This window comes from Trypanosoma theileri, assembly GCF_002087225.1.
Source record: "Trypanosoma theileri isolate Edinburgh chromosome Unknown TM35_Tth_7_V1, whole genome shotgun sequence".
In the NCBI taxonomy this organism is placed as follows: Eukaryota; Euglenozoa; class Kinetoplastea; order Trypanosomatida; family Trypanosomatidae; genus Trypanosoma; species Trypanosoma theileri.
Window position 1 is genome coordinate 775,523 of NW_021639849.1, and position 11,462 is coordinate 786,984.

General features: G+C 41.6%; 6 protein-coding genes across 6 annotated transcripts; all 6 read left to right on the plus strand.

The window, feature by feature from the left end:
- Positions 1–340: 340 nt before the first annotated feature.
- TM35_000074480 (putative spliceosome-associated protein) lies at positions 341–1,729 on the plus strand (the record flags this gene model as incomplete). The annotated part of the gene is made up of 1 exon (XM_029023894.1): positions 341–1,729. The coding sequence occupies one exon, from the start codon at positions 341–343 to the stop codon at positions 1,727–1,729; it is 1,389 nt and encodes a 462-aa protein (XP_028885090.1).
- A 320-nt stretch (positions 1,730–2,049) lies between these two features.
- Positions 2,050–2,997, plus strand: TM35_000074490 (uncharacterized protein; the record flags this gene model as incomplete). Its single annotated transcript, XM_029023895.1, has 1 exon — positions 2,050–2,997. The coding sequence occupies one exon, from the start codon at positions 2,050–2,052 to the stop codon at positions 2,995–2,997; it is 948 nt and encodes a 315-aa protein (XP_028885091.1).
- A 569-nt stretch (positions 2,998–3,566) lies between these two features.
- On the plus strand, positions 3,567–5,327 carry TM35_000074500 (putative LMBR1-like membrane protein; the record flags this gene model as incomplete). Its single annotated transcript, XM_029023896.1, has 1 exon — positions 3,567–5,327. The coding sequence occupies one exon, from the start codon at positions 3,567–3,569 to the stop codon at positions 5,325–5,327; it is 1,761 nt and encodes a 586-aa protein (XP_028885092.1).
- A 531-nt stretch (positions 5,328–5,858) lies between these two features.
- TM35_000074510 (nuclear cap binding protein) lies at positions 5,859–6,422 on the plus strand (the record flags this gene model as incomplete). Its single annotated transcript, XM_029023897.1, has 1 exon — positions 5,859–6,422. The coding sequence occupies one exon, from the start codon at positions 5,859–5,861 to the stop codon at positions 6,420–6,422; it is 564 nt and encodes a 187-aa protein (XP_028885093.1).
- A 388-nt stretch (positions 6,423–6,810) lies between these two features.
- On the plus strand, positions 6,811–8,040 carry TM35_000074520 (putative glycosyltransferase family 28 protein; the record flags this gene model as incomplete). Its single annotated transcript, XM_029023898.1, has 1 exon — positions 6,811–8,040. The coding sequence occupies one exon, from the start codon at positions 6,811–6,813 to the stop codon at positions 8,038–8,040; it is 1,230 nt and encodes a 409-aa protein (XP_028885094.1).
- A 548-nt stretch (positions 8,041–8,588) lies between these two features.
- TM35_000074530 (putative N-alpha-acetyltransferase 25, NatB auxiliary subunit) lies at positions 8,589–11,183 on the plus strand (the record flags this gene model as incomplete). The annotated part of the gene is made up of 1 exon (XM_029023899.1): positions 8,589–11,183. The coding sequence occupies one exon, from the start codon at positions 8,589–8,591 to the stop codon at positions 11,181–11,183; it is 2,595 nt and encodes an 864-aa protein (XP_028885095.1).
- Between the last annotated feature and the right edge of the window lie 279 nt (positions 11,184–11,462).

The following is an 11,462-nucleotide window of genomic DNA, read 5'->3' on the forward strand; positions in this document are numbered from 1 at the left end:
ATGTATAACGTGCGCTTTACAAAATACTGGGGGTGTCACTTCTTTATTAGCGCTCTCTCTCTCTCTCTCTCTCAGTACGATGCATTCTTTCCTTATTGAAACCTCAATTTGTCTGTTTTTTTTTGTTTTTCTTCCTTTTTTTTTCTTTGTATTTTTTTTGTCCACGTTAAAGAAGGTGTGTAGTTGTTTTTTCTTTGTTTTGTTTCTGGTAAGAGGACTTCAGGAACAAAAAAAAAAAAAGAAAAGAAAAAACAAAAAAAAAACAAAACAAAACACACAAATAAACATAATCAGAAGAGACGGCGAACTAGGACATACTCCCTATTTATATACATTGATTATGTCAATAGCAAAGAAAAAGAAGTTGGCAAGACGACAGCGACATGAAGAGCTGAAGGAGCGAGGTAGGTTAATTCAAGCACGACTTCGTGCCACTGCGGATGAAGAAATTGAGTATGTATTACCTGATGATGACAGTGATGTGGATGGTATTTCATCGTCAACTACTACTGCTGGTGTTGTTGGTAGTGGTAATGGTGATGGGGCACAATCCAATAACAATGAAAATGCCAATGAGGAAGAGGATGAGGATCGTGTACATCTTCCCTCTGTAAATGTGAATGATACGCAGAAGAAATCTGGAGCATCTACCCGTCGCCGCACAAAGGTCTCATGGGAGACTTTAAAACTCACCGTGGCGGAGCGTTACGGCCCTGAGGTGGCCGCTGTTGTGTCGGAACACGATGGGAATGCCGAGGACCCGTATTTCACGGTTCTCATGAAGTCTGTGCGGAACACGGTGCCGGTTCCCCGCCACTGGAGTCAACTGCGTGCGTTCCTGTCGAATCAGGCGGACCGTGAGCGGGCGACGGACATTGTCCCTCCAGAGATTGCGGCCCTCGGCGTGGAGCGGATCCGAGCGACGCGCGACAAGAAGGCGAATCCCGATCAGATTGCCTTTGTGACGTGTTTCCTCTCCGGCACGCCGCTCTCGCGCCGTCGCTTCCACGTGGTGCTTTCGCCCTTTGGCGATGTCTTCCACGAGGGGAAGTGGCTGCCCCGGACGCTGGTGGAGCCCGGCCGGCTGTCGGCGCGGCTGCGGGCGGCGCTCGGGATGACGGCCCACGCCCCCCCGCCGTGGCTGTACGGCATGCAGGCGATGCGGCGCCTCCCGCCGGCGTACCCCGCGCTGCGCGTCCCCGGCCTCAACGCCCCGATCCCGCCGGGCGCCCAGTGGGGCAGCGGGGAGGGACAGTGGGGCCAGCCGCCCCGCAACGAGAACAACACCTTTCTCTTCCCAGGCGTCATGGAGGAGGCAGCCGCAGAGGAGGTCCCACACGTCTACTGGGGCACCGTACCCCCACTCGTCACAAGCACCACCAACACAGCAACAACAACAACGGGCACTTTGTCATCAGCGGCAACGACGCAGCAGCAGCAGAACGTACCTCCACCACCACCGCCACAGAATATGGCAACCACAGGGGCGAAACCGGTCATCAATCCTGTTCCCTTTCACCCACAGGCGTATACACCAGCAACTGCCATGCGATATGTGCCAACCGTGCCCCAGGAATATGTCCGTGTGCAAGATAGCACAATGGGTGCCACTGTAGCGTTGGGATCAGTATTGGTGCCCAAAACAGCTGCAGGACCAACACCCCCCGTAGCACCTTCACAAGTACCGGATAAACGTCCTGTGCCACCACGACCACCGACGAAGTTTTAAACAGGAAAGGAAAACGAAAAAAAAAAAAAATACTGCAAAAAAAAAAAAAAAAAAAAAAAAAAAAAACAGCAAGAAACAGAACAATGAGTCGGGGTTTTCTTTCTTTCATGTATTATTATTTTTTTTTTTGGTTGCACATGTTCTTACCCCCTCCTTCATCCCCTTTTTTTTCTCTCTTCTTTTCTTTTTTCGATCGTGCCACACTCCTCCACTATGGGAGTGGTGACGGAAAAAAAAAAATAGCAGATTGAACAAGAAGAAGGAAAGGGAAACTAAATTAAAAAAAAAAAAGACATTCGGGTTAAAGTCAAACAGGATAAATGGAGGAGGGATTTGATCGTTATACTTTCCAATTCGCAGAACTCAGTGGAAAAGTGGACTACTGCGCTTTTGGAAAAGTAACTCGGGATTTTTTGCATGGCTTTCGTCAGAGTAAGCACTATGAGGTGATGCTCAGCGCTTTTCTTCACCGACTCTTCGAGGAACCGGAGCTTGTCAGCCCGGCCAACCTTAAAAGTCTAGAGAATGCGCTAGTAGATCGGGCAAACGCTATACTTTCAGAGGAGCGTGCGAAGGACAAGGATCGCCTTGCAAAGGGCCGAAAGCCTGTATATGAGCTGCAGGAAAGTGAGGAGAGTGAAGAGGAGGAACCAGTACTCACTGAAGAAGAACTGCGTCGACAGGAAGAAGAGCGATTGGAGCGTGAATTGCGGGAGGAGGAGCGTTTGGCTGCTCGTGAGGAAGAGCGACGACGTAATGAAGAGGCCCTACGCGCCCGTGCCCGCCAAGTGGACACAAAGGCAATGGAGGAGATGCTGCAGAATGCGGTAGTACTGAACCCCGGACATTTGAAGCCAAAGACTGGTGGAAAACAACAACAGCAAAAGAAACAAGTCACGGAGGATGAACTGCGGGAGATGGAGTCACAGGTAGCGGCTCTAATGAAGGAAAAGGAACGTTTGCAGACAGTGCTGGAGACAAGCGAGGAAGAGTTGCCAGCCAAGTTGACGGAGGCAAAAGAGCAGTTGGCTGCCGTGCAGGCGAAACCAAAGAGCCAAGATGGGGCCACAACCAGCAAGAAGGCACCTATGCAACCAAAGCAGATTAACGCTCGCGCTGCTGAGCTTAAACAAAAACTCTCAAAACTTACGGTGGAGCGGACTCGTCTGGCGCTGCAGATGAAGGCTGAACCACATCCTCTACGTGAGGAGCTTCTCTCAGTTTTGCAGACTCGTGATGAGGCCCAACTGAAGCTTGAACAGGCCTAAGAAAAGATGCACCACCACTCAAAAAAAGAAAAGGAAAAAAAAGAAAAAAAAAATAAAAGAACAGAGATAAAAGAAAACGGAGAGAAATACGGAATTTCCATGATTTTTCTTCTACAGTTGACTTGGGATTCGTGTATGCTGCCACAAGACTTCTCTTATTTATTTTTTTTTTTAAATTATTCCTTATGCTTCATGAGTGGGGAAAAAAGTAATTGTGAGTTATCTATCTGTTTTACCTGTCCTACACAGATGTGGAAAGAAAGAAAAAAAGAAAAGTCACATAGTACTCCTAACGTGTTTTTATTTATCCTTCTTTATTGATTTTTATTTCTCTTTTTCTTTCTTCTTTATTTTTATTTTTCTTTGTCACTCTGTGAGGGTCTGTCTGCTTCCCCGTGCTTCTGTATTTGTATCTCTGTTAGTGCTGAGTGAAGGTGTGGTAAATTGCAGACGCAAAAACAAGTATTACAAATTTATATTTATTCAGTGTATCAACAAGGGTGAAGAAAATCAAAAGAAAAAAAAAAAATAACCGTTACTTTTTCCGTACCTATTATTACAAAACAATCATGCCAGCAGCTAACATCGTCTCTACGATTATTTTCTTTTGCCTCACGGTTCTGGCGACACTGCTCATCTTCCGACACTATACACGGGTATCTGCCAAGAGCATGCCTTTATTTTGCCGTGTATTTATAATCATTGCATTTTGTTCTTTTATTTTACCATTTCCATTACTTGTTGTGGATATCAATGCTGCTCTTTACGCAAAGGCGAATCCTTCTACACCACAAGACACATGGCTTATTGGTGTTTGGTATGCTATCGTAGGTGCAACATATATAATGGGATGGGGTGTATTACCAATCTCACAATCATACACAGAGGTGGGAAATTTTACGCCTAAGCGTAAAATAATTAGTATAGTTAAAAGTAATCTTAAAATGTATGCTATTTCAATTATTCTACTTGTAGTATTTTTCGCATACATTGCCTTTTTAAAAGGTGCTTATGATTCTTTTACCAATATTTGGAAACTTGCAATTTCTTTGGCAAATGCTTGGGGTCTAATGCTGCTGGTATTATTTATGTCAGCCGGTTTAGTGGGAGTACCAATGATGTTGTGGAGAAATTCCGATGCTGTTCGAATGCTTAGACGTCAGTATTTTAGTATTGTAGATATTCAGGAAGATTTGGATATTGCTGCTATGGATCTTGCAGATGTAAAGGCAGAACTGATGATGATTCACCCACTCGTAGCGGAGGAGCACAAAATATATTGGTCAGAGATGATAGAGGCAATTGCCACAGCTGATCGTGAAATACCTCAATACCATTCTGCAAGTGCACGATTAAAACCTACATCACAAACGAATCATACAGATGTTTCTCTTCCACATTTGGAAGAACTTAATGCACGTGTGAAATATTCAATAAAGATTGCACAACGAATGAATTATCTATGGGAATCTACAATTCGAAAATGTCAATCATATGATGAATTAATACATGGTTCATCTTCTACAAATAATCAAATAAAAAAAATCTGGTTTTCCATACGTAGTGTAGTTTTTAAAGGATTTGCAGTATGTACAAGTATCCTTACAATTCTCGTTCTATGGAGTGAACTCGTACTTCCTTTTCAACCATTAACATCTAAACGTTTATCTGTAATAGCTTTAGTGGTGGAGAGTAATTTTGAATTGTCTGGTTCAATGATCTTTATGTTCTATATGGCTTATTGTTCATACTGGGCTATTTTGCAATTTAAAGTTTTTGACATGTATGTTATACTTCCTGGTATTTCTGATAATGCATCTCTCTGCTTTAGTGCCACTTTCTTGTCGCGTCTCATAATGCCCTTATGTTTTAATTATTTATTAATTGCCGGTCTCGCGACGGAGGATATTGATGTGATGTATGGTCATGTTTATCGTCGCAATATGGATGTAAGTTTGGTGTTGGGTTCATGGCTTAATCAGTTTATCCCCATGTTTATTCCATTTGTGTCTGTGTTAGTCCTGTCGAGAGTCGTGGACCGTCTCTTCTTCCTCATTGGGGTGGAAGTGCACAACCCGGACGATGCCATGAACGAGGCGGTGCGGCAACGCATTGAGGATGGATACCGCATCGTCACCCACGCCCTGGGCCACCCACTCACAGCATTAGAAACTGACGGCATTGGGTTTGCCGCCGGAGATGCGGCCGCGGCGGCGGGTGGGAGGGGGAATGCCGCACAGAACCAGGCAAGACAACAACAAGAACGAGGAGAGCGATATAAAGAGTATTTGGCGAAAAGAAAAGCTGCAGGTGAAAAGGAGCCAGTGTGAATAGGATTGGTTTTCAAATATAATGTGTTGCGTATATGTCTTCTAGCATTTGCGTTTTTTTTTTTTTTCTTTTCTTTTCCTTTTTATCTTCTTTTCTTGCATTTTCTTTGCCTGTTTTTTTTTTTCTTTTGAGTTTTTTTTTTTTTTTTTAAAAAAACCTTCTTGTTGACTATGTGATGTTTTTCATCGATCGCAGTACTTTTATATGAATATTAGAATAATACCAGGCTTTATTATATTACTCAGTCGTGTTTTGTTTCTTTTTTTTTTTTTTTCCTTTTCTTCTTTGGACACCCCCTCCAGACCCATAGTTTTGGTAATGGTGGTCTTGGTCTTCAAAGGAAAAAGGAAAAAGGAAGAAGGAGAAAAAAAAAAGAACATGTGAATGTGTTTGAAAGGACATTTCTCTTTTCTTTCCCTGTTTCTTTTCCATTCTTGTTTTTTATTTTCTTTTTCTCATCCATATAATATATATATATATATATATATATATTATTGTACACTTTAGAGAAAAGTACTCTGACCATCAAGATGGCGGAGTATCTTGTGGATACGACGCCTCGTATGGCTTATGTGGACCGTCACGAATTACTCCGTTCACTTCTTCCTGAAAAAGAATTTGTGGTACGACGACAGCAGCAGTTAAATAAGAGTACAACAGTGTATGTGGGGAATTTATCTTTTTACACAACGGAAGAACAAATTTGGGAGCATTTCACTTCTTGTGGACATGTACGGGATGTAGTAGTGGGCCTCAGTGAGCTCACACGTACTCCCTGTGGTTTCTGTTTCGTTGTATATGAACAGCAGTGTGCGGCCGTAAGTGCTGTGAATGATTTGCATGGAACTCTCTTAGATGATCGCATCATTACAGTCTCGTGGGATGTTGGCTGCGATGAGTCGCGGCGTTGGGGGCGTGGTGCGCAAGGTGGACAAGTGGTGGATGTTCTTCGGCAGAACTTAGACAACGGGAGAGGTGGATTAGGGGCACTACGCCGGGATGAACTGGGCATTAGAGCTTCCCTGGAGGAACAGCAACTTGTGCACTACGACTGGATTCCACCTAAACGTGCAAAGAAACGTGAACGGGATTAGTCGTAAAAAGGGATCAGATTGAGAGTAATGAATACTATTACTATTACTATTACTATTACCATCATTAATAGCAACTACATTATGAAGATAAACAATATACACATAAAGTTGTATGTGTATATTTGTAATGATTGCTATCATCATGTGAGATGATATTCACAAGAATGCAGATGTCTTGTTTCTTTAATCCCTCCTTTTTTAAGGTTTTTTTTTTTTTTTTTTCTTATACGTGTAAAAAAAAAATAATTACCATTTCTTATAAGATTGAATTCATTCCTTTTTTTTTGAATTTCATCTGACTCCTTTTTCTTTATTCTATCATTAATTTAAGTGTACATTATTATTATTATTATTATTATTATTATTATTATTATTATTATAGTGGGCCATGATACTATTTTTCTTCTTGCTGTTGGGATTCCTGTTAATTCTGGGATGGCGTTTTGTGCAAATGGTGCGAAGACCACCAATCTCTCGATACCGCGGTGGGAGTGTACCTCTTAATGTCTGTGTTGTGTTGGGCTCTGGTGGACACACAAGTGAGATGATGCGTGCTATTAAGGCTTTATCACTAGATATGTGGCGAGCCAACCGTCCTTTTTACGTTGTATCTGAAACCGATAAACACTCTGCAAGTATAGCTGTGGAATTCGAAACTGTTAACTTTAGACGTTGCTGCCGATTACATAATATACCTCGTGCACGTGAAGTTGGACAGAGTTATTTTCTTTCCATCTTCTCAACTCTTCGGGCGATATGGTGGTCTTTGTTTCTTATCATATCCGAAAAACCAGACGTTATTTTAGTAAATGGACCTGGTGTATGTGTACCGGTAGTAGTAACGGCATTACTCGTTGCTTTCTTCTCACCATCGTGGTATTATAGACGCCCAGCTATTGCCTTTATGGAGTCTTTCACCTGTGTATATCACTTATCTCTTTCAGGACGTTTGTTAATTCCTTTTTGTGATGTTTGGACAGTTCATTGGCAGTCATTGTATGATGCATATATGAAACGACGGTGGGGACGAAATGGATCTCTCTTCTTTGTGGGAACCGCAAAGAATGAAGAGGAGATGCCACGATTAACAACACCTCAACAATTAGCGGAACACTCATCTAATAATGAACCATTTGCTATAGTAACAGTGGGATCTACACAATTTAATGCCCTTATTGAAGCTGTAGATGATGATGAAGTCTTAAGAGCACTTTCCAAACTAGGTATAAAACGACTATTTATTCAAAAAGGTGCATCTTCTCATGAAGTACGATTGAGTAATGCACATGGAATTACAATTGAGGTATTTTCATACCGCCCTAAATTACAAGAGATGATAAGGGATGCGGCTTTGGTTATTTCTCACGCTGGTGCAGGTACGATACTTGAGGTGTTGGAGTTTAAACGCCCATTAATTGTAGTACCCAATCGTTCTCTCATGGTAGATCATCAAGTTGAACTTGCAGAGGCGTTAAGTTCATCTCACTATCTCTTTTGTCTGCAAGTTTGGGAGTTTTGCAAAGAACTACAAACCCTTGACTTTAACACACTGCGGGAATTTCCTGGAGCAAATACAACAGCCCTGCGGGAGGCACTTCTTCCACTTTTCGGTTTGTAAACTTCCCTCCGTGGAGTTAAAGGGATGCAGTGAAACTAAATGAAATACATGGGCGATTGTGTTTATGTGTTTATGTTTTTGTTTGTGTGTCTGTGTGGATTGATTGGTATCTTTACTTCTCTTCCTTAAAGAGAGAAAGTAAGGCCTGGAATAATCTTCTTTTTATTACCATTATCATTCTTATTATTATTATAATATTGTTATTATGATTATTATTATTATTATTATTTATACTAATATTATTATTATTCCTCTTGCAGGTGTATAATTTAACATTTCCTCTCATAATGTGTACAAGCAGGTCTTCATTTCTTTTTTATTTTATTTTATCTTTTCATTTTCCATCTTAGTCTGTAGTTTGTATAAGAAAGTGGGGGGTGGACAAATAAGTAAAAACAAAAAAAAGGAAAAAGAAAAACATACTAATTGGTAATAAAAAAAAAAAAAAAAAAAAAAAAAAAAAAAAAAAAAAAAAGAAAAACTGTGTGAAATCAAAGGTGGAAAAACAACAAAAAAAAAAGAAACAACAACAACAACAACAACAAGAAATGTCATCTGTGGCTGTTGACCGGGCCGCTACACGTGTCTTTGACCTCATCGATGCGGGTAAACTGGGATTGGCAGAGGGGGCGCTGGAGGACGCACTTCCCAAGTTTTCCACCAGCCACGCATTGTTAGCAGCGGAGTCGTTGTTGCTGCTGAAGAAGGGCCAAGCAGAGAAGGCCAGGGAGAAGGCAGAGGCGCTTAGCCAACAGAATGTGACGGATGGAAAGGCTCTGAGTGCTCTTGTTTATGTTCTTCAGCAGTGTTGTAGCTGGGTGGCGTTGGCACAAACATATGATCGCATGAAAGAAGGTCCTAACGAGAGGAATATACTTGAAAATTTGCTTCAAACGTATGTGCGAATGGGAGCCTTTGACCAGGTGCAGAAGAGTGCAGTACAGCTTCATCGTAAATGGAATGATCCTCGTTATCAGGTATGGGTAGTGCAGGCAAATCTCGCTCGAGTTCCACCAGACTCTACTGACCATGTTTTGTTGAAAGTATCTACTAGATTGTTAAAGGATGTAATCCTAACAGATAACGGACTCATCTCACCATCTACGTGTCGGATGTATATTGAGGTGCTCCATCAACAAAAGTTGTACAATGAAGCTGTAGAGTTTCTATGTAGTGAGAGAGGAGTCTCAGTAGGTGTTCCAGATACTCGACTAGAACTTTTAGCAACTTCTCTACAACTAAATGGGGAATTAGCGAAAGCTAACACTGTGGCAAAACATCTTTGGTCTTGCCAACCGGATAACTGGACTTTTGTGGAATTATACCTCAATACATTATCTGAGACAAATACAGGAAATGGTATTTTGACACTGGATGGACCAGAAGAAAGACGTATTACGCTAGAACTATCTAATGTGGATTGTTCATTAACAGATGCACTCCGTTTCTGCAAAGATTTACAGAATAAAATCTTACAAGTGCCTAATGGACGACCCTGTCGTGGTCCATTTATGGCAGAATTGGAAACTCTCTCACGTCAAGGTTCAATGAGTGCACTTCAACAAGCCACTCTCACCTACGCTCAGCGTTTCTATAAAATCGCTTGCTGCTTTTTAGACATTTCAACATATCTAGATAAGAGTTCAGCTGCTGCTATTTATTTATGGTCAAAAACAGAAACAGAGAGTGAAACAGGGAATAATAGTCTTCATTACCACACTCAACGTATTCTTGGTCTGCGCTGCCATGTAGCATTATGGGGTACAGGAAGAGATAATCAACCAGATGATGCTACAGTAGAAGATCTTTTACAAACATGTTGGGATTTGTATGAAAAGGCCAAACCTCTTTCTACGCATCTTGCATGGAGTGAGGAAGGACTCTGCGATGGTTATATCACTGTGGCTCTTAATATTATTTTACACCTGTATCATGCTACGAAAGAAAAGAGGTGGGTGGAAAAGGGACTGGAATTACTGGAAAAGGTGGAACGCAAGTTAAACAATCCTATGTGGTTAATGTTTGCTACCTGTTTTGCTCGTATTTTGGGATTTGCCGATTGTGATGCATGGCGTCAATTGTCCTTTAAGAGTGTACAACATGATACCATGTCTCATATTGGTTACTGGCCACTTGTAACTGGAGGTGCATTGGAAGAGATATACCAATGGAATGAACTCGCCTGGGGTCACTATAATACATTGGAAAAAGACTGTAGTCTACTTCGTTCCAAGGTCTTTCTCTACATGTCTTGGTCAGCTATGAAAGATGTTCAGGAGTATGAGAGACGACAAACAAATTCATTAGGACGAGTTATTTGCAGTGTTCACCGCATAGCAGGATCACTACGGTCATGTCAAACACGGTCTTCTATATGTGAACTCATGGAGGCGGAATCAGGTACCATAGCAGATGCCTATAAGGCTTTACAATCACCAGAGGTATTGGAATTAACAGATAATACAGATTGGGTAGTGGTACGGTCCATGGTGCTTGGTAACATCCATAGTGACAAGGTAAAGGAGCTGACGGATACATTGGTTGATATGCCCAGTAGAATGGAACGCATTGAACATACATGTCAACTACTTGGAAGTTTAATATTATTACATGATATTGCCTTGCTGGAGTCCCACCATATGCGTCTGGCGAATGCACCAAAACCCAAAAAAGCAAAAGGTGCTCAAATAAATCTTGAACAACAATTTCCACTACCAACTTTATTGTCTGATTCATACAGTGGTGATTCACTGCCAACGTTACCTGTAATTCGTTCTATAGCCCCAGTGTTACTACAATGTATACAGACACGTGGATCCGGTTCAGCTATCTCACATACCACTCATCTACATGACTCCTTACAGACCGTAGTAAACTCGGAAAGAATGGAGCATTTTCTGTTTCCCGAGGCATTAATTCTCTCTTCATTTCTACAGGTTGCTCCGGTCCGAGTTTTGCCTATTGCAGCTTGGGCAAAAGATCTAGAGATAACTCTTCGAAAAGTGTATGAATCACAAATGGAGGTTAAGAATGAGACTGCTTTGGGTCAGGTGAAAAAGTTGCGTGATTCCAAAGCTCAGCGCATGAGCGATTTATCGAGGGATTTGCTGCGTGATGTGTCTGCAGCGGGTCGTCGACGTTGATTGTGTTTGAATTTTTTTCTTTTTTCCTTAAACAACTACTTTTGTTTTTGAATGAAATTTAAAAGAAATGTTTCGTTGTTTATGATTTGACATATCCAAGTCTGTGTATGCGTGGTTAAGAAGTATAAAAAATGCGTGGGCTTGTCATGGTGGGTGTGGGTAGTCTATGGACCCAGGAAACTCACGAGAAAAAAAGAGGAAGAAAAAAACAAACAAACAAACAAACTCTGTCTCACTTTTTTCTTTGTATTTCCTTTTTATTTCTGTTGCTTCTTTTTT